The sequence below is a fragment of the Anopheles coluzzii genome, chromosome 2 (assembly GCF_943734685.1).
Source record: "Anopheles coluzzii chromosome 2, AcolN3, whole genome shotgun sequence".
Taxonomy (NCBI): domain Eukaryota; kingdom Metazoa; phylum Arthropoda; class Insecta; order Diptera; family Culicidae; genus Anopheles; species Anopheles coluzzii.
The window spans coordinates 22,049,739-22,069,895 of record NC_064670.1 but is presented as its reverse complement, the minus strand read 5'-3'; the positions used below and the strand labels follow the sequence as shown (position 1 = coordinate 22,069,895).

Here is a 20,157-nt window from a genome sequence, read left to right as displayed (position 1 = left end):
TAGAAGAAGGAAGCTTCAAGTAGAACCTGTAACTGATGGTCGCAGCTGGGACTACATCGTTTACCTTCTTAAAACCCGTGTGCACATACGCCTCTGAGAAAGCAGCTCAAAGCGATTTTTGGTCCAGTTTGTGTTTAATTGCAAGAGGACACAAGGTGAAATAATACGAAGGAACTGTTGACCAACATGAAACTACGTGTGCACGCTTGTACGCTTTATGCAGGAATGAATCTTTACTAGCGCTCTGAGTGCGCAATTGTGCGGTGTGCAAAGTGTTGCCCGATTAGTAATCATTATGTGTTGCCCGATAGGCACTTGTCGCATCGGACCGAGAAGGCCAAACGTTTGTAGTAGTAGCAGGATAATGGAAGAACCACCACAAAGCAGAACTATAAGAACTATACCGGCACGATCGGACTGTCGTCATGTCATCAGAACTGGACGATCCAGCATCAATACAGGGTTTTCCACGATTTATTGGTCAGTTCCCATGATTTTTTGGTGCGTTCTGACGATTTTTTGGTCGTATCCCATAGATTTTTGGTTCGTTCCCATAATTTATTGGTATTTTCCGATTGGATATCAATACAATTGGACCAAAAAATTCTGGGAAACGACCAAAAAATCGTGGGAACGCACCAAAAAAAATATGGGAACCTACCAAAAATTGATGGGAATCAACCAATAAATCGTGGGAAACCCTGTAAAGTCATTTTTTATGTCCACGAGACTTTTTTTATGTCAAGAAGCGAGACCGCGAACATTTTCGGACACTCAAAGAACCTGTCGCGACGGACGAACCTGGGACTATATAGTACCTATACAGCATCGGTACTCACATACTAGTGGTGGGTCATACGATTCCTTTCACGACTCGACCCGGAGTCGAGTGCGAGCCAGTCGGAATCGATTCCGACCTGTGGGTGCAGCGGGTGCGTCTGGTTGGAATCGGAATCAAATCTGACCCACGGGTGCAAAGACTTTGCGTCGCCCCGACTAATCAGTAGGTGCGAGAAAGTCGGGTCGAGTTCGGGTCAAGTATTGAACCTACATTGACCCGACCCGACCCGAACTTGCTGCACCAACGGGTCGGAGTCGCTTATGCCTTCCTACACCTACCGGAATCGTTGCACCTACTGAACCTACTTGTACCTTTCGGGTCGACCCGAACGACTCCGGGTCGCTTACGGATGCCTCCGACCCGGTAGGTTCGGGTTGACGCGCCCATCTGAGACATGGACACTGACCACATCCAGACGAATCCCTCTTGGGCGCGTTCGAGAGGAAGATGTTCAGAACGATTCTTGGCCCCGTATGTGTGGAAGGACTATGGAGGAGCCGCTATAATGACGAGCTATACGAGATGTACCGGCGACCTCACTGTCGTGCAGCGAATCAAGCTCGCCAGGCTCTGGTGAGCTGTTGTAGGCATGGAAACGGACTGACCCAGCCCGTAAAGACTTTTTAGGCCGTCCACAAGGACAGAGGAGACCTGGTAGGCCCAAAAAAGGGTGGCATGATGGCGTGGAGGCGTCCGCCATTAAGCCCGGAATAACCGACTGGCAGTCGAAGGCGCGGGACCGTGAGCGGTTACGGATACTTCTGAGGCAGGCCAAGACCGCATAGCGCAACTGTATCTTGCTACAGGTACATGCATACAGCTGCGTCAAATAAGTAGAAGAAGAGAATTTAAAAAGGGAGCTCAAAGCAATCGGTTGAAATTAAATTCAATTTTTTAATGAGCTTTCCCACAACCTTCTTACATTAGTTGCAACCATAAAAAACAACAAAGGATATTGCATCAATCCCTGTTGACCCTTTGGCATTACACACACACACACACACACACACACGTTACACAATCCCGGTGGGTTTTACATACTTTCCACTCCCTTGACACCGCCAACGCTATTTCTATCACCGCGGATGTACGGCACGGTAAAACGCATCGCGTGGCAGGATAACGCATTGGTGGAAAGGATTTCGCACACGCTTTTCTGGGTTTTCCGCTCGAGCGATCAAAAATGTGTGAGTGTGTACCGCAGCGTGAAGCCCCGCCGTTTGATCAATCAATTGAATATGAGCATTCCGGTGTGTACTGGGGGAGGAGCAGCCTGCACTAACGCATCGTAATGTCTTCGTGCAGAACCGCCCACCATTGCGAGGGTAGGGGGCGGCTACAGGTTATTACTCAATCCTCAATAAACCCCCCTCACCAGAGGCTTCACTCTTCACTCTGCAACCGATGGGGAGCGGGAGAGGCAGAAGCTATTGAAAGGTGGTCAAAGACAGGCAGGACGAAGAGGATTCAATAAAAGGGACGACACGGCGCTCCACAGGTTGTTGCTGCGTATGGATGCACTTGAAAGGCCGCCTTCGGATGATCACCATGGTAGAACCACCGTTGTCGTCGTCGTCGTCGTCGCAGCCCGTGTGTTTTCTGTGGACGCAATTTTTCCGGTAATAAACGGTAACCACACTACCACCCCTCTGTGGGTGGTGAGCGGCGGTACAAGCAAGTACAAGAACAGCCGAGATATGCTGCCACCGACAGACCTACCGGGCGACCTAATGTCCTTTTCGCTTCTGCAGCGCGCACTGCAGCAACGTGCTTCACGTGGAGGCTTGGCGTGCGCGGTGGGCAGATGATGATGATGATGATGATGATGATGGTGATGCTATTGGAAAACAGAGGAATACCTCTCTCGCTGTAGCAGCGACTGGGAACTGTTTCATCATAATAAAATGCCCCCGCCCGCTTCATCAGCCCGCTTCTACCAGGAACGTGTCGTCTGTCGTTATAATCGTTTGATGATTTTAATCGTAGCATAATGAAAATTTATCAAAGCGTTAACACAGCGGGTTACCTGTTGCTGGCCGTGGGTTTGCCCGCTCGTGTGTGTGTCTGTGTGGGTGGGTGGGTCTTCGGAGTGACTAAGGGCATGGGGTCGGATGGGAATCTTTTCCGCACACAGCGTCGGTATGTTGGGTTCGTCCAAAGCGAACCGTTTTTTTTTCGACCCTTCTTCGTTCTCTTGCCTCAACCGTAACCGGATAAACCAAATTAGTTCACTTCGTTGGGCGGCAGCAAAAGGACACGGGTATTCCTATTTGCGGGGGTTGACCGCACATATGTCACCCTTTCATCTGCCTGTCTCGTGTCGCGTGGCGAGGGTTTATTTTGGTCCCTTCCTACCCAACAGTCAAAAGCCGAAGATTTTATATTGACCTTTCACTTTTTCTATCTGTCTCTCGCTCTAATTTGAGCGATTTTCCCCTGATGAGTGTCCCCGAGCCTCCTCGTGTGGTTGTTGTTGTTGGAAGTTGAAACCGAAACCCCCTCGTGTGCTGCCAAAATCAGCGAAGAACGAAATCGAGTGGCTCAAGCGAAAAAACGAAAAAAAATGACGAACGAGTGTGCTGTGACAATAACACACACACGCACAAGGCGACAACCGAAATCTGGTGCGATACCGGCTTTCAGTGGAGCAAGTACACACATGCACACATTTGGCCACACCAGCGCTCTGTTCTAGTGCAGGTAGTTTTCTGCAGTCCACGGTGATACTACACACAGCCACGCACTTGGCGATACACGCTGTGTGGTGGACGTTCAGAATTCAGTGGTGCAAATACACACATGCATACACTTGGCGACACACGCTCTGCTGTGCGGTGAGATTTGTGTTCTGTGTCCAGTGGTGCAAATATACACACACACGCACTTGGCTACACACGCAGTACGGCGCGGTTGGCTTGGCAGAAGCGCATACACAAATTCACGCAGTAGGCTTCACTTTCAGTTCAGTGAGGTTGGTGCTTGTGTGGTGTTTCAACGCTTGGCGGATAAACCCCGTAAAAAATGGAGTTTTGTTTAATTTGAGGTAAGTAAAAGTGATTAAAATTATCAACCAACATCCCCCCTTCTAATTAATATAATTTTTCTTCCATTTCATGTGTTTTTCACCGCGAACGGAGACAACAAAACCTGTGTTTGTGATGTGCAAATGTTGGTGCAAATGACGGGTACAGTGGAAAGATGACAACCATGATCAACAGCGGTGGAGTGCAGAAAATACGGTGAAAATGTTGCTTTTTATTCACGGAACAGTTGATAAAAGTGTTTTTAATATAATGTGCCATAATTTGTGTAATTTGCGAAGTGTTGACCGTGTGTGAAATAGTTGTTAGTGCGTCTCATTAAACCGATTTATTTGCTTAAATAAATCAAGTTGTTCTACTACATGTGTGTGACACTGTTTCATTTTGGAAAGAAAATCTGGCAAAAAGGGGGAGGGGGCTATTTTAACGAAGGGTCGTACCGAACCCCGTTCGGGTTTTGCTTCGGCTTCGGGTTTGCTTCGGCTTCGGGACCCGACGGATCACTTGAATAATTTCGCCAACTCAAGTTCTTTTTCAAGCGCGTATTCAAGCGATCTCTGAGTGCTGGTGCCCGGTGGGTATCCATTAGTTTTCCAATCTCGCCGAAGGCATAGGCCCAGGATGCCGTACAGTTCGCTGTTCAATAGCACTGACAGTGCTAGCTGCTAGAGAAAGCAAGTACAAAGGCAAAAAGGGACACTTTTTTATGCGGTTTTTCTCTTTTCTCTTATGAATAGACAAACGTTTAGCGAAGCGCAAGCATTCTTGCGCAACGAAACGAACAGCGTAAAGTGCGTGCGTGCGTGCGTGCGTATGTTGTTGGAAGTAATTTAAATTTTGTAGCTGATATTAAATGTAAAAGAGCAGCTCTATTATTTTCAAGCAAAACAAAATAGAATAATTTGAAATAGGAAATTATGTGTTCTATTTGTTTCGAATGTGTTTTCATCGATAAATTTACCCGTAAGACACCAAAACTTACTTGAGTAGATGACTTTCAATGTATATATCTTATTCGTAAGCTAATTGTAACGATTTCGAATGCTTTTTTTCTCAAAACCCTTAACCCATACCGTCCGCTTCTTACTGTGCCGGCAGGTGGCGGCACATTACGTTCCGAGAAACTTTTTCCCATACAGCTGGGCCTTCTTCTCGAACGCCAGCGACTTGATCGGCGTGTTGGGCATGTAGAACGGATTCATCAGATATTTGATGTACGTCTCATACATCTCGTTGAAGAAGTTCTTGATACCTTCATCGTTCCGGTTGTCGTGCACCATCACGAACCGCAGATGGCTGGCCGTCACAAACCCGGACACGAACCATTGGTTAAACTTGTCGATCGATTTCAGGTACGTGTTGTTCGTTTTCCATTTGTGCTCGTCGATCAGATCGAGTGCGGCGTGCGCAATGAATTGGTTCAGATGACGATGGTCTTCTTTCTGCCGTGGATGGAAAAAAGGGATACACTGTAGAAAGGTGTGAAAATCGTACGCCCGTCTGTACGACGGGTGGTTGCATTCGGCTTACCTTCGCTTCCTTATTCACCGTAACGAACTCGGTTTCGAATATGGGATTATCGTTGTGGCCAACGATGGCAAAGTAATAACTGCTGCTCATTTTAGCACTATTTTTTGATCGCGAATGAGTATCTCCGTAGCCACGATGGCTTTTGGTGGGTTTGTTATGATTAGACCGATTGGTTTGTTTACATTTTTTTGCGAACAAAAAAAACGGGCTGCAACTACCGTAGAACGGTATATCTCCTCGCAGCATAAAAGTAAGGACGTCTTTCCCGCACCAGTGTTCATGCAACTGGGAAAAGGTATAGCAGTATCGCTGTGTAAGTAATGAAAACGGTATTATAAACCCACCGCTTGACAGTCAGGGAAGCTTCTACTGCATGAAATGATTTGGAATTTAACGATTTTTTTCGTAGATAAAATTGTACACGTAGAAAAAAAGACCACAACGTATTTGATGAGTATAATTATTTTATACCTTTATTTCACTTAAAAATCTCTCTCACTCTACATCCTTTGCGATGCTTTCTTTTAAACCTAAAAAAGGATTAAATACAAATGCTAATAACGGCAATGGTGATTCATTCCTCTGCTTCATTCGTTTCTCGCTTCACAGATTCATGTTTTCTCCTTCAAACATCTGCATTAGCGTTTGTTTTATCTGTCCTGTAACCGGAACGGAAGCATATTATCCTAGTGGTATAATTTTGATTTCTTCTCCTTTGTTTGTTTTTTTTTATCGGAACCCTGTATCGAACAGTCCTGTTACACAACAACTCTCTAAAACACGAGCATCCGAGGAGTAATAAAATTGCGCTTTTCAAAAATGGTTGGTAATTGTTCGGGGAGGGAGGGCAAACAAAATATCATTTAAGTGTTATCACAAGACAAAAACGAAAGTATGTTAGTGGTATTTCGTTGTGGTATAGGTTACACACACTACATTCACGCTTCGATCGAGCGCCCAATGATAAGGCGGGGCGCAGGGAAACGTTGACAGCGGGCGCGATACAAATCTTACAATTTAGTTCATACAATACTAGTTTCAAAATGGATAGCAGCGAGATATATGTAAACGTATTAATTTTAATGTAAAACAAAACATGGAGATACTTTTAAAGAGATTCCTTACGTTTTCATAATACATGGTAAACAGGGTTCGTTGTTTGCGGTGCGCGTGTAGGGCATTTGGGAAGAGATTAACGCTAAGCACTTGGGATAAAGTTTACTCATCTGGGCAATAGTTTCAATAAGCAGCTGCATTAATTTGCGCAAAAGAAAAGGCCATAATGTGTGTGTCGGGGGGAGACATGCAGCGCGCAATTGAGCAATAACCAAACAGATGCGCCAAAACGTACGCATCACACGGGTGCGCGTAAGACCTATTTTAAAATTAAACTTTGTTCAGGCCTTATTTTGCTGTTGAGTGTTTTGTAAGTGGTATTTAGGTTAAAGCACTTGTTAACTGGGTAAATATGGGCTGGTACGGAATGGACGAACACGCACACACATGCACACGCAAGCACGTTGTTCACTAAACGTACACACACGCACCGGCCAGCATTAAAAAAAGTACAATCGCCTTCTCCAGCGGGGAACGCAGTAGGCGCCATATCCGCACGCCTGCACATCTTTCTGCAGCAAAAACGTGCCATCCATCATCAGTCGAAAAATGCTAGGCCTCCTATTTCATCACCTCTCTCTGTCTCTCACTACAATACTGCTCGTATAGGCTTATGGTTGCAATGCTTCGTTTTCTAATAAATGCTTGCATTGAATACGCTTTTCGGTTGGGGAGAGGACACACTTTCATACACGCTAAACACACCCATACTCGTACCATATCGCACTGTCGCGGTTCTTCGGTTCCGGCTTCTTCTTGCTATTGTTGCCATTCGAGTCCTTTTTGTTGCTGTCCTCCATGCCGCAGAGCGAGTTCGTGCCGGCATTCGGTGCACCGGACGGATTGCCACTGACCTCGTTCAGCTGTTGCGGGCTGCCGGGCAGCAGGTTCGAAGTGGTTTCCGTTTTCAGCGTGGTGGTTGTGGTGGAAATTCGGTTCAGCAGCACGAACGTCGGTTCGGCCGGTGAGTTCGATTGGCTGGTAGTAGCTGCACCCGCACTCTGATCCGTACGCGGCGGAGGCGGCGGAGGGGGCGTGGAAACGGATGGTGGAGGAGATGGGTTCACGGCACCACCGCCGGTCGGTGTGCTAGAACCGGAGTTGACGATCTTGTCGTCCAGGTACACCGTGCGGCGAGTTCCGGCCGTGCCAAGGTTCAGCGCGTCGGTAGCGGTATCAAACCTGGAAAGGAGTACAGTTAAAATCCGCTCGCCATCCGTTCGCGTTCGCCAGCAGCTGCTCAACCTACCCCTGGAAGCTGTTTCTGTGGGCGGGATTCACCTCATCGCGGCGGGAAGCCTGCAGGCTGCTGCGAATGCCGCCTCGCAGCAACGTGGCATTGAGCGCTTCGTTGTTTGGCTTTCGCTGGAGACTCTGGCGCAGCTGGGAGCCACGCTGCAGCAGGTTCGTGTCGGAGGCGACCGAGTTAGGCTCCTCGATACTGTTGTCCGATTCGTTGCCGCCCGACTCGGAACCCATGGAAAGACACTGGCTTTGGGTGAGGCGTTGTTCTTCCACCCACGAACGGCGGTTCTGGAATTTACGGACAAATTAAATCAATGTTTCGTGTTTCGATCAGCGCTGGAAACATTCCGTACTTACCCTATTAGGAACACGATTCATTAGTTCCGATCCTGCCCGACGCATTTTCTTCACCAGATTCAACCCAAAAGGTTTCCTGCAAAAAAGGTGAGAAAGAGTTAATATCCTTTTACGGCTACAAAAGGACATCCCAAGCTGTTTACTTACTTTTTGGGCGAACAGCTATCTAGCTTCCGGTAGTGTTCCATTATCTTCTCCTCCAGCTTCTCTTTCTGGCGGTTCAGGTTGTTCAGCTTGTCGGTGAAACTCTTCTCCTCGTCATGGTAGTGCTGTTTGTCTTCCAGCGAATGCGCCAGCAGCTCCTGATACTGGGCGAGTATCTGCGACACGTGGTCCATCAGCGTGCGCCGATCAATGTCCAGGCTGGCGTTCATGTTAAGCAACATCTGGGCAAGCGGAAAGTAAACAAGAACCCCTCGTGTATCGTCTCGTTTCCCGCTCCTCTACCACATTCACACTTACCTCGCATCTTTGGTTTATTTTGGTGTACTCAATCTCCAGATTGTTGATCTGTTCCTTCTTGTTCGTCAGCTCCCCGGACAGCTCGGTGTTGCGCAGCTTCAGCCGGCTGTTCTCCGTCCGGAACGCGCGATACTGATCGTGGCAGTTTTTGTAGTCCTGCTTCAACCGCTCGCTCGTGGTGAACAGACACCGGAAGTCATCCTTCAGCTTCGAGTGTTCCGCGCGCAGATTGTTCAGATTCGTCAGCCCGTCCTTCATCGAGTGTAGTTCGGCCTGCAGCTCCTCGATCTTGCGCTCCAGGGCCACCGTGCGCTCGCGATGATCCCGGTTCTCCGTCTTCAGGTCGCGGATCGTGTTCTTCAGCAGTTCCTTCTCCCCGTTCAGCGCGTCGTAGTCGCTGCTCAGCTGCTCGTGCAGACACTGCAGCGCGACGTAATCGTGCTGCAGCGATTCGTACTGCTGCCGCTTCGCCTCCACCTGCTTCACCAGCATATCCTTCTCGACGGCCAGCTGCGAATTGGCCAGCTGCAGCGCCACGTGCTGCGTGTTGAGTGACGCAATCTGCGAACCCAGCGTAGCCACCTTCACCTTCTGGCGCGCGTTTTCCTCCTGCAGCGAGTCCTGCGCAGCCAGCAGGGCGGTATGCTCCTGCCGCAGCTGCTCCAGCTTCTGCTCCAGCTCCGGGACGGCGTTCGTTGCCGCGCTGGAATCGGGCGCCGCCGTTTCGTCGCAGTTAGAAAATTCGATGCTCTTCTCGACCGTGTAGATCTCCTGCCGGTGGCAGAGGACACAGATGTCGGCGGACTTGGTACCGCCACCGGCACCGGTCGAGCCCGCATCCCTCGAGCCCGCCACGTTCAGCACGATCTCGCGCACCGTCTTGAAGGATTCGGGATTTTTGCACAGCTTTTCGACAAACACCTCCACGTTCATCTCGTTCCGCTCCAGCTCGGTATCGTTCAGCCCGAGCCGCTCCAGGTTTTGCTTCACCTTCTTCGTCGCCATCGTGCCATCGTACAGATCCTTCTGCAGCGTAGCGATCGTGTCGGTGTGCATCTTCTGCTGCGACAGCAGCTCCTGGTTTTCCTTCTCCAGCTCCTGCAGCTTCACTAACACGCTCGAACCTTCGTCGACCTGTTTCGCCAGCTGCTCGATTTCTTTTTCCTTCGTCTCGAGCTCGCCCCCGACCCGGTCCAGATCGTGCTCACACTTTTCCAGCACCTCCTTGTACTTGACCAGCTCCTTGGCTAGGTTCACGTTTTCCCGCTCGACGGTCGAGCACTTGCCCCGCACATCGTACAGCTCCTTGCGCACGTCCTCGAGCTCCTTCAGCCGCTCGTTCAGCTGCACGCTCTCCTTGCTCTTGGTGTCGATCGAACGCTCCAGATCGATCGTGCGGCGCTGGATGCTCTCGAACAGGTTCTGCACCCGCTGCTTGTCCTTGGTGAGCGATTCGATCTGCTTTTCCAGATCGATCTGCCGTATGCGGTCGAGCTCGCGATCGTGCGTCTGCCGGTCGATCATCTGCTGCTTCGAATCGATCGCGTCCTGCAGTTTCTTGTTCTCTTCCAGCGCGTTCTTGAACACGTTCTCCAGCTCGCTGTTTTGCTGCACCAGTCGGTTGCAATTTTCCTGCGTCTGCTCTAGCCGCAGCGATAGCTTCTTCTTGTCCTTCTCGAGCTCCAGAATCTTGTTCGAGTTTTCGTGGAAGGAGGACTCCTTCAGGCTATCGAGGGCGGCGAGCAGTCGTCGATTCTCCAGCTCTAGCTTCAGTGCGCGGGTCTGGAAAAGGGAAGGAAAAACATAAAATAGATTGCATTGGCATGGCCCCTGGCCGTTCAAATGGACGGAAATCCTGCTCACTTGTGCGTTCGTCGTCAGCTGTTCCGACAAACTGTTGTCGTTCGATGGAAGATCGTCCGTATCCGTGTCGGATTGTGCCTGGTTTGCGACGTTCGCATCCGGGCCCGCCATCAAATTCTTCGTCGCCAGCTGCAGCTGTACGTTCTCTTCCAACAGTTCCTGCAGCTTGCTCTTGTCCACGTCCCGCTCGAGCGTCATATCGTTCATCATCTGCTTGAATTTGATAATTTCCGCCTCGAGCGTCATCACCTGATCGCTGCGCTTGCGGGACCGCGCTAGCTGTTCTTCCAACATTTCCCTACAAAAAAAAGCATGACAATACATTAGAAATGGGGAAAAAACACCTCCCCCCCTGTTGCCACTTACTTCGTCTCCAGCAGCATCCTATTGTCCTCGCGCAGCTCCTCGACCCGCGTCTTGTAAAACTCGGCATCGGACAGCTTCTCGCGCAGCTTTTGTACCTCCACCTCCAGCCGATCGGCCCGCTCGGACCGCTCCCGCAGCACGTCCACCTCGTCCCGGTAGGCGGCCGCCCGGCGCGACTCCGAATACCAGTCCTGGCTTTCCGTGCGCAGCTTCTCGTACTGGTTGCACTTGTGGTCCAGCTCTTCCTTCACCTCCATCAGCAGCTCCGACTTTTCCTCCAGCTCCTGGCGCAGCTTCCGCAGCTTCGACTTGTAGTCGGCCAGCTCCACCGCCAGATGGTTGCTCTCGGACGTGGTGGACGGCGTGTTGGCCGTGCTGGTCGACGCGGACGACAATGCGGCATTGTGCAGGCTGCCCTTCGAGCTGGAACTGTTGACCAGCGCCTGCTGCTCGCTGTCCGTAATGAAGGACGACATCCACTTGCCATGGTACTGGTCGCGCTCCTTCGCCAGCCGCACCAGGTGCTTGCACATCAGCTCGGGCGCCAGCTGGTCGAGCGCTTCCTGCGTCAGCACGAGCGTCTGGCTGTCCGTCACCTGCTTGATTACCTCCACGATCGCGTGCTGCGTGTTCACGTCCAGCTCCTTGATGCGCGCAATGAATATCTCCTTGTTCGGGCACTGGACGGCCGCCCCGAGCAGCAGCGTGATGAGCAGCTTCATCTGCTCGAGGCCGGCCCGCGACTCCGGCGAATGGCCGAGCACGGAACAGTCCGGCAGGGTGAGGATCGTTTGCCCGAGCTCCTCATCGTACAGATTGCGCAAGTTCTTCACGATCGCGTCGAAGTTGCGCGTGCGGGCGGCGGCCAGCGAGGTCAGCACTTCCGCCGTGCCGCGTATCTTGGCCGGATGATGCTGCGGCTCGGGGTCGATCTGCAGGTACACGGTGTGCAGTATGGTGCCATCGAGCAGTGACACGTATCCGGCGATTATTTCATGCCGCGGTAAACACGATTCAATCTGCGTTGGTGAGAGAGAAAGAGAGAGAGAGAGAGAGAGAGAGGGAGCAGAAAAAACGCTTAATGAATGATAACTGAAAACAAACAGCCGAACGCACACGCCGTCACGCACTTTTTTTATTTCTTTCTTTTGGGACGATCTTTTAAGAGCTTCGATTTGGAGCTGTTGCGAAATGCGAATTCGAATTTTTAATTATTTTTCTCCCTCTCTTTCTCTTAGGTGTTGGTGGGGGAGGGGGGAAGGGGAGGCCGTCGACCTAGAAGCGCGACAAACCACAAAATGTATTTGTGCCGTCGTCCGCGTGTTTTATCTGGCGTTTTGGGCCTCTCCAAGCTTCTTTTCCTCTTGGGCGACGACCTTTCCAATTTCGGGCACAAGTGCACCCCGCATTCGTTAGGCAAAAAGGGTCAAATACCATCGACTGCCAAGCGCAGCTGAGGAGTAAAGGGAAGGAGGAGGAGGAGGTGTGCCCATCTCGGGACCGTTCACCACAAAACCGAAACCTCTTCTTCTCCCTGCCTTCCCTTTCCCACCAACCAGCAAGCAAAGCTGTTATGTTGCTGCTGCTGCTGTGAAGTGCTTTTAAACGGCAAGACATTGCCCAGCTGCCGTTTGGCTGGTGCCGGGGCGCGCGTAGAGAGGCTGGAGATTTGGTATTTGGTTGGTGAATCGTTGTTTTTCTTCGATTTCTTGTTCGTTGCCTGCAGTCTTTCCTCTTTATTTATCGCGCTCGACTCCGCCGCTGGCCCGACTCTATTTTTAATGCGAGAAGAGCGTGCCCCGCCACACACAAAACCCACGCAAACACGGCGAAAGAATTGCGAAAACGATTCTCATTCGAACGCGGCTCGTAAAAAAATGGAAGCAATAGATGGGGGGGGGGGACATGGCAGTGTGTATTATGCATTCGCGCAGTAGGCACTGGAAGCATATCGGGAGAGGGGGTGGAGGGGGGTTCACGTTCGCAGAGCAATTAATTGCATTCGGAAAGACGAATATGGATGGAAGCAATATTCCTTATACTCCGAACGTACAGAGTATGCAAAATAGCGATGTTTAATTTGTCTCACGTATTGTGGAGCGCATTCCAGAGCGAGTGCCGAAACGAAAGAAAAATAAAAGGGGAAAAACTGGCCTCTAACTCGCACCAGCACCAGATGGTGGAAGAAGGGTGGGGAGGGGGATGGAATAAAGAGAGGAGGGGGGTTTGCAAAGCACTGTGGCTGGTTGTGTGCGTGTGCGGACGTTGTTGTTTTTTCACTCTTGCCTTTTCCATGCCCCCCTTTCACAGGCCCAATGCCTGGGTGGTGCTGGCTGCTTTACTTACCCACGAAACCAGCGCTCCGTTTACAAATTCTTCAATCTCACTGGACGACATTTTTCTTCACCGTCGAAAACAGACGCACACACACACACGATACACACACTCACAAAAAACACAGAAAAGGAAAACACGAACGGGAAAACATTCAGCACGGGGACGAGTAGGCGGCGACAACAGTGCTGCTGCAAGCACCACAAATCTTTCCGTAGCCCTTCGCGCAACTACATGCAGCCAGTGCCTTCGTCGATCGATCTTGCGAAGGTAAGTTGGAGGACCATTTTTTGGGTGCTGCTGCTGCTGCTGCCGTGGGGGTACCGATGATGCGCCGCGAGTCACACCCCAGCGGCCCCAGCGTACGGTAGCATGGTTTCCCCTTTGTGCCCGATACAAAAAACGACTCTGCACTTGTGTTTTGTTTTGTTTGTTTCGACACCTTTGCGACACTACGGCCCTGTTTTTCTTTTGCGTGAACGCACCACCGAGAAGCGCTTTTGTGTCTGCTGCTGCTGCTGCTGCGTTTGTACGTGCTCCACACACACACACCTTTCGCTTTCTGTGCGCAGAGGAAAACCTGTTCCCCGAGGTGCGACCAACTGTCAAACGGTGAAGTTTTGAGTTTGTGTGAGACGACGAGGAGCAAAGGGGAAGGGTAGGGGCTTTTGTGTTGTGACAGCCAACTGTCACCTGGCTGGTGGTGGAGCGCGACGTTTCGGTGGAAAATAAAATAAAAAAATCCCACCAAATCAAAATAAGCGAACAGGTGAGTAGTAGGAAAGGAAACGATGTTTTTCGGGAGGGAAAATGTTATTTTAATTGTGCGACATTTGTACAGTTGAAAGGTGTCTACTGTTGTGCGGGTATTGTAACGAGCGTTTGCCTTTGTTTTCAGCCGGCCGAGAGCGCCAGCGATAACGTGCGCAGTAAGTTGTTGATGTTGATTGAATAACCACGGAAGGGATGAGCGAAAAACCGAAAGAACCCGCGCCCGGAGACGGCATCCGCTCTATGCGCTCGACCAACGTTTTCCGGGCCATCAACTTTGAACTGTACGCAAAGCCCGTATGTATTGCACGATGGGAAGCAAACTGGTGAAATGTTTCCCCACCGGAACGCAGTTCGGACCATTCTGACGTCCTTCTAATCTTGCCCTGCTCTCCCTCTTTTTTGCAGAATGTCGTCGTAATGGGAATAGGCGTTGTTTGTCTCGGCATCACGTTCGGTTACATCGCCTACATGCGATCCAAGTACGAAGGTTTAGGCTACTACACGGCAGTGCAGGAAGACGGGAAGGAAGTGTTCGTAAAGCGGAAATCGAAATGGGAATAAACCCCCGGGCGTTCGGTTTTCTTGCAAACGTTTGCTTTATTTCATCCCAAAAGACATCACCCGTTTCCGAAACGTGTGCTTTGATGCTCTAACAAAGAGGGAGGGGGCAAGGGGGAGATGGAGAAAAGTATTATCAAAAATATTTCTTCACGTTCGATGTCGATTGTTCAATTTGCAGCAGGCAGACAGACGCGGTCGTCCTTTAGGTACCTGAAGGTTGGCTGGAGGTTGTGGTTTGTTGACAGCATGGTCAATGGAAAGAACTGTACAGAGGCTCAGGCCACCTTCAGTGCTTCCAGCTCCTTGATGAGCTCGGCTTCCGAGTTCATCTTGATGATCTGCGTCTGCACAAGCGTTTCGCCCCGTTCGTGCTTCTCTTTCAGCACCTTGATGTCCTTCAGCTTCTTTTGAATTGTTTTGATCTTTTTGTCCTTTGCCGGATCGCCCGTGGGCGATACCTTCTGCAAGCTGCTACTGTTGCTGTTGCTGTTGCTGCTGGTAGTGGTGGTGGTGGTGTCGCTCTGCTTCGCCTGGGTAGCGTTGCCATTCGCCAGATCACCATTGTCGGTGGGTAGGTTTTTGGCGGCATTCTTCTTTGCCGGTTGCTTCTTCGGCTCGGGCGGCGAAGTGGACTCACCGCCAGCAGCAGGGGTGGCAGTGGACGCTTTGGCCGCAGCTGCCGCCGCTTTCTTGCTCTTCTTGCTGTTCTTAATCTGCACCGAAGAGCGGTAGCCGGGCGGCAGCCCCGGAATCGGTGGTCGAAGGTCGACGGTTTCCCCGCTCGCCGAGACGGTCACACTGTTCCGTGCGCCGGGCGGAATGTACTTCTGCTTGCTGGCCACCGGCGTGGCGGACACGATGCCCGCCACCTTCTCGTCGGAGATGGCCGGCTGCTTGAACGTGCCCGCCGGGTACTTCTGCCAGATCACCTCCAGCAGCTCACCGGCCCAGCTGTACTCGCCGAGCAGGGCGCCGGAATAGTGCCAAACCTTGAACCCGTTCGACATGCGCAGCCGCGGTGCGGTCGTGGCCGTCAGGAACGTATCGCCGGCCGGGTTCCACTCCAGCAGCGTCGTGTCGGGCGCCTTGAAGTTGGCCAGCTTCTTGCGCCGCACCAGGTCCCAGGTTTCGATGTAGCCGGGCAGATTGCCGAACCCGCCGAACACGACCAGATTGCCAAAGTCGTTGAAGAAGACCGAGTTCCGGTTGTCCGGCTCGAAATCGTACACCGCGTCGCACTTCAGATTGAACAGTGTGGCCCGGGCGGGCATGAAGCCGTACACCACGCAGAACTCCGTCGACTTCGGGCTCCACGCCACGTCGTGGATCGGTCCTTCCGCCTTCAGCTGGATGCCGCACGAGTCGCCCTTGGGCGTCATGTAGTGCAGCGCCTGCTTGCCGTAGTAGGACACACCGGTCGTGTCGACGTCCGTGCTGGTCATCAGGATCAGCCCGGTGCCCTTTCGGTTCCACATCATGTCTACCTTGTCCGCCTGGAAGAAGCTCTTGGACGCGACCGGCTGGTTCAGCTCCAGGTTCGGATACTTGAACAGGCGGCACATCGACGGTGCACCCTTCGTGCCCGGCATGTACACGCCGATGTGCGGTGGCGAGGGTCCGGGAGCCACCGAGAGTCCCCCGTTCCGGAGGCCGCCGAAGCGCTTCACCACCTGCCCGAAGCCGGACCCGGTCGGGCCATGATCGTAGAACAGTGCCTCTCCGCCGACCAACAGAGCGGCAATGCTTTCGTCGCAGCTCCAATGCATCTGCCAGTCCTGGTGACGCTTCTGGATAATGGAGTACACCTCCTCGCCCGTCGCCGCACGGTAGATGAACAGGTTCGGCTTCTCCTTCGGCGTTTCGTGCGGATTCTCGGTGTACACCTCCCACGTCATGAGGAAGCTGCCGAGCGGCGAGAACCGCAGATGGCACGCCTTCGGACGGGGTAGGGACGCGATCGGCTTCCAGCCCGCCGCCGTCACCTGGCACAGCTGCACCGTCGACCCATTGGCCCAGGCCAGAAATCGTCCGTCGGGGCTATAAACAATAGCGCGGCAAGATTTACTCTGGTCGGGAGTAAACCTCGGGTCCGGAAGAAATGTGAGCTGCTGTTTCTGTTGTTCGGTCTTCCACACTTCCACTCCTTTCGCGGATCGCACTGTCTCCGGGGCGTAGAGGGGACGTGAAAGAGCGAGAAAGGGAGAGAGAGGGAGGGGAAGAAAGCGAAGGAGAGAAAAAAATTGTAGGTTATAGCAAGGTCAGCCGAAATCTACGAAAATGGGGGGAAACCGTCCAGCGGCACTCAAACAATTCTCGGCAAACATTCACGATCATCAGTCACGATCGCCACGCTATGGGAGGATCGCGTTCGTGACGTCAACGAGGGTGCAAGCCGTGCGCCTTGCATGTTTTCGTGAGGTGTGCTCCCGGCAAAACGTGGTTGTACGGTAATTTAGGCCACGGGGACATAATTCCCCATGCACAGCTTGTTCGAACAGGGCTTAGGAATGGTCGATTGCATGCCAGCCTAGTTCCGGGTTACTACTTACACGCTACTGTAGGAGTATTTCCGCTCGCCATTGTTCACGTAGCCCTTTGGTGACGATTTCGATTTTTCAACTGAAGTTTCTACCTCTTCTTCTTCTTCTTGCGTGTATTGCCCTTTCAACTGAGGGAATGACACACCATTTCTTGCAAACGGCTATGGAAAGCAAATCATCAATGAGAACAGATAGCTGTAGTAGAATCGTCATGATTTGTGATAAGGAAAGATAATTTTTAACATATTCCATGTAATTTCAATAGGGATTTTTTCGCAAAACGAGTTTTGTTTTGCCAAACCGTCCGCTTGAGTGACAGCCTGCAAGGCAAGGCCAAGGAAGTTATAAGAGACCAGGTGACGCAATAGTCCTCTGACAGCTAGCCAATGGAGAACCCGTGTGTCACTTTTCGCATGATTTAATCAGCAATTATTGAAACTACGTTCACTTTTCATTTAGCTTAAATTAAATTATCATTATAATATGAATTTTCTCATCAGAATTAACCGTTTGTTTTGTTAAATATGTCAAAAATTCAAAAAAAATGTTTTATACGTATTTTGAAGATGTATGGGATTTGACATAGCGACTCATGCTTGATTGTCAAATTGGTCTGTATTCCACCACTTGGTCTTTTATAACATCCTTGGGCAAGGCGAGCTTTTCGACGGCCATCCCCCTCGCTCAAAACGTCGAAAACCCTCACAAGTAGGGGAAAGCGGGGCAAAATGGGCATGTTAAGCAGTTTACTGAATATTCCATTGAATATACCACAAAACACAATTATTCATGCATTATTGTATGCCTCCACTATTTATCTATGGATTAAAATTGCCACATAGAATGAAAACAACTTAAAATCATGAAAACAGTGTAAAATAAAAGTTGATGTTTTACGAGAAGCTATTTTGACACGCGGGGTAAAATGGGCATAGCCCTGGGGCAAAATGGGCATATGTAAACAAACTGTGAAACGTCAGAACACTGGGGTAAAATGGGCCACAACAACTGCGCTTAGGTAATGGTCTATGCTTTTGCGCACCGTTTCGTGAATTGTATTTTCGTTCTATCTTTTGTTTTGCTGGTCAGGAAAGCCCTTAAAATTCTTCCAAAAATATGTTATCAAAATTAAAACAGTTTTTACACGTTTAAATCTACAAAATCGATTCTTTTGAAGCTGTGTCTGTTATCATTATTGAGGCGACAAATATAACACCATAGCCTCACCAAACGCCATTTGTCAAAAGTATCTGCCCATTTTGCCCCAAGCGTAACTGCCCATTTTGCCCCACGTGAAGCATTTTTGTATTTTATGTTATATTAGTAAAAATACGCATTCGATCGCCTTGCTTTCTTCAGACAAATTGTATAGAAATATCACATCTTTAATAATATATAATGTAAAACTTCAACGCATCCCTGTGACACTGGGTTAAGCTTATTTTCGAAGTGACAAAAATTACATCAATATGCTACTAAACCTTATTTTGCACTTTTCTTGGTTATTTTTTGTGTTAGCGTTATGAAACTTACATGGTGTTCATAAAACACTCTAATGAATACATTTTGAGCATTGGAAAGTAGCTTTGTAGTCAAATAATGCTTAAATAGAGGGTGCCCATTTTGCCCCACATGCCCATTTTGCCCCGCTTTCCCCTACTTAAAAAACGTCGCTAGCGAGGGAAAATCGCACCGATTTGGAGGCGATTGCGACGGTTTTTGGCCTGCGGGACCCTTCAAACGCGACGTTCCACATTCCGCTCCGTTCCGCGTTTGTTGATGTTCGTTTCAGGATTGGCGGTCGTTCACGATTACACACTCGCGCAAAGTGATTTTTCTTGTTTCGATAATTTGCTTCGATGAACAGTCAACAAGAAGTTCTGGCTAGGCCGAAGTTTGCACCATCACAACCCAGCGACGCGTCGGTGAGGACGGGGCGATGAGATTGTGTGTTCTTAAAATAACCCGAAACACGCTGCGTGAAAACAAGTCCGGTAAAGAAGAAACCATCAACAGTGTGCAGAACAACGTGCTAACGGCACGTTCTTCAGGGCGAATCTTTCCTCCAACTTGAGCGCAGATTTAAGGTACGGTAATGGATAGCATCAATCCGAGCGCGCCTTTGGCCTCAATTCGGGTCCGGTGAGCTGCTTCCACCTCCCTCATGATCATCATCATCATCACGTGTTGCGCCTTCGCTAACGTCGATATCATATTTTCAGCAAACACGCAGTATGGTCGACTCGCCGCATCACGTCCACTTTGACCAAGCGGTGATAAACGACGGGCTGCACGATAACAGCATTATCTATCAAGTCGCCCCCGACGGAACGTCCCTGACCGTCCACCTGGGATTTCTGCAGATAAATCACCGCTACCGCATCGAGCTGAATGTGCCGGCGCAAGCAATAAAGGATGCAGGCTTTACTGCCGACGGCATCAGCGCCTTCGTTGCGCAGGATGTCGCAGTGCCGAACGTGCACTGCCGGCTGCTGGATTTCCCCTCCCGCACGGTTGAGGTAAAGGGCGTGGAGCACTTTGCCGTGACGATCGAGTTTTTCGCCCACAAGGAGAAGCTGCTGAAGGAATGTTTGCATTTGTGCGGCAAGGAAGAGGCCGGCCGGCGGCTGGAATTGATTCTGGTGGCGCGTGTGCTCGGAAAGGGCAAGGGGACGCCGATGCTGCGGAACGGAATTCATTGCATCGGCGTGGAAAAGAACGACGACGAATCGGAAATGTCCGATTGGCAGGGTTTTGCTAAAGAAAAGTAAACAGCAGACCCATTTGCTATGTCTGCATTGTGTATTTTTACCGCCTATTGATAGCGTAATAAATTTCCCAAAACTCTTGTGAAAAAAATCGACCACCTTCAATCTAGGGCGTTTTTTTTTTATTGGGTCGAATAAGAAGCGCCTGTTGATTGGTACGGAAAATCGTGCTGTGCGAAAAAGTGGTCTGCAAGCAGCGAGAAGAAAAGAACAAAAAATGGGGGCTTGACCTTGTTTATTTACGGTCCGCCCGATTTGTTTACAAGACGACACTCACGGTAGCGCCCGAATAACCGAGTGTGGCTGTGTTAGGCGGCGCTCTGGCATCAATCGAACACGACATCCGACTCGAAAAAACC

General features: G+C 50.5%; 5 protein-coding genes across 5 annotated transcripts; 2 read left to right on the top strand and 3 right to left on the bottom strand.

The window, feature by feature from the left end:
• Positions 1-4,860: 4,860 nt before the first annotated feature.
• Positions 4,861-5,602, bottom strand: LOC120952588 (probable trafficking protein particle complex subunit 2). The gene is made up of 2 exons (XM_040371988.2): positions 5,413-5,602; positions 4,861-5,324 (listed from the first exon to the last, which is right to left on the bottom strand). Exons 1-2 carry the CDS (start codon positions 5,500-5,502, stop codon positions 4,992-4,994), a joined length of 423 nt encoding a protein of 140 aa, XP_040227922.1. The 5' UTR covers positions 5,503-5,602; the 3' UTR covers positions 4,861-4,991.
• Positions 5,603-5,858: 256 nt separating this feature from the next.
• On the bottom strand, positions 5,859-13,713 carry LOC120947296 (girdin). Its single transcript, XM_040362497.2, has 8 exons — positions 13,168-13,713; positions 10,822-11,840; positions 10,456-10,753; positions 8,593-10,374; positions 8,278-8,516; positions 8,131-8,206; positions 7,778-8,061; positions 5,859-7,710 (listed from the first exon to the last, which is right to left on the bottom strand). The coding sequence occupies exons 1-8, from the start codon at positions 13,216-13,218 to the stop codon at positions 7,224-7,226; spliced, it is 4,236 nt and encodes a 1,411-aa protein (XP_040218431.2). The 5' UTR covers positions 13,219-13,713; the 3' UTR covers positions 5,859-7,223.
• Positions 13,714-13,828: 115 nt separating this feature from the next.
• On the top strand, positions 13,829-14,518 carry LOC120947298 (small integral membrane protein 8). The gene is made up of 3 exons (XM_040362500.2): positions 13,829-13,924; positions 14,054-14,223; positions 14,335-14,518. Exons 2-3 carry the CDS (start codon positions 14,122-14,124, stop codon positions 14,488-14,490), a joined length of 258 nt encoding a protein of 85 aa, XP_040218434.1. The 5' UTR covers positions 13,829-13,924; positions 14,054-14,121; the 3' UTR covers positions 14,491-14,518.
• LOC120947297 (eukaryotic translation initiation factor 2A) lies at positions 14,502-17,154 on the bottom strand. Its single transcript, XM_040362498.2, has 2 exons — positions 17,040-17,154; positions 14,502-16,648 (listed from the first exon to the last, which is right to left on the bottom strand). The coding sequence occupies exons 1-2, from the start codon at positions 17,068-17,070 to the stop codon at positions 14,766-14,768; spliced, it is 1,914 nt and encodes a 637-aa protein (XP_040218432.2). The 5' UTR covers positions 17,071-17,154; the 3' UTR covers positions 14,502-14,765.
• A 744-nt stretch (positions 17,155-17,898) lies between these two features.
• Positions 17,899-19,903, top strand: LOC120951982 (UPF0687 protein C20orf27 homolog). The gene is made up of 2 exons (XM_040371022.2): positions 17,899-19,117; positions 19,253-19,903. Exon 2 carries the CDS (start codon positions 19,265-19,267, stop codon positions 19,799-19,801), a length of 537 nt encoding a protein of 178 aa, XP_040226956.2. The 5' UTR covers positions 17,899-19,117; positions 19,253-19,264; the 3' UTR covers positions 19,802-19,903.
• The last annotated feature ends 254 nt before the right edge of the window (positions 19,904-20,157 follow it).

Coding starts and splice junctions, on each gene's coding strand:
- LOC120951982 (XM_040371022.2), top strand. CDS start 19,265: ATGGTCGACTCGCCGCATCACGTCCACTTTGACCAAGCGGTGATAAAC.
- LOC120947297 (XM_040362498.2), bottom strand. CDS start 17,070: ATGGCGAGCGGAAATACTCCTACAGTAGCGT. Junction 16,649..17,039: donor AAATACTCCTACAGTAGCGT/GTAAGTAGTAAC, acceptor CCCCGGAGACAG/TGCGATCCGCGAAAGGAGTG.
- LOC120947298 (XM_040362500.2), top strand. CDS start 14,122: ATGAGCGAAAAACCGAAAGAACCCGCGCCCGGAGACGGCATCCGCTCT. Junction 14,224..14,334: donor TTGAACTGTACGCAAAGCCC/GTATGTATTGCA, acceptor TCTTTTTTGCAG/AATGTCGTCGTAATGGGAAT.
- LOC120952588 (XM_040371988.2), bottom strand. CDS start 5,502: ATGAGCAGCAGTTATTACTTTGCCATCGTTGGCCACAACGATAATCCC. Junction 5,325..5,412: donor CGGTGAATAAGGAAGCGAAG/GTAAGCCGAATG, acceptor CATCCACGGCAG/AAAGAAGACCATCGTCATCT.
- LOC120947296 (XM_040362497.2), bottom strand. CDS start 13,218: ATGTCGTCCAGTGAGATTGAAGAATTTGTAAACGGAGCGCTGGTTTCG. Junction 11,841..13,167: donor ACGGAGCGCTGGTTTCGTGG/GTAAGTAAAGCA, acceptor TCACCAACGCAG/ATTGAATCGTGTTTACCGCG. Junction 8,062..8,130: donor TGAATCGTGTTCCTAATAGG/GTAAGTACGGAA, acceptor CGTAAATTCCAG/AACCGCCGTTCGTGGGTGGA.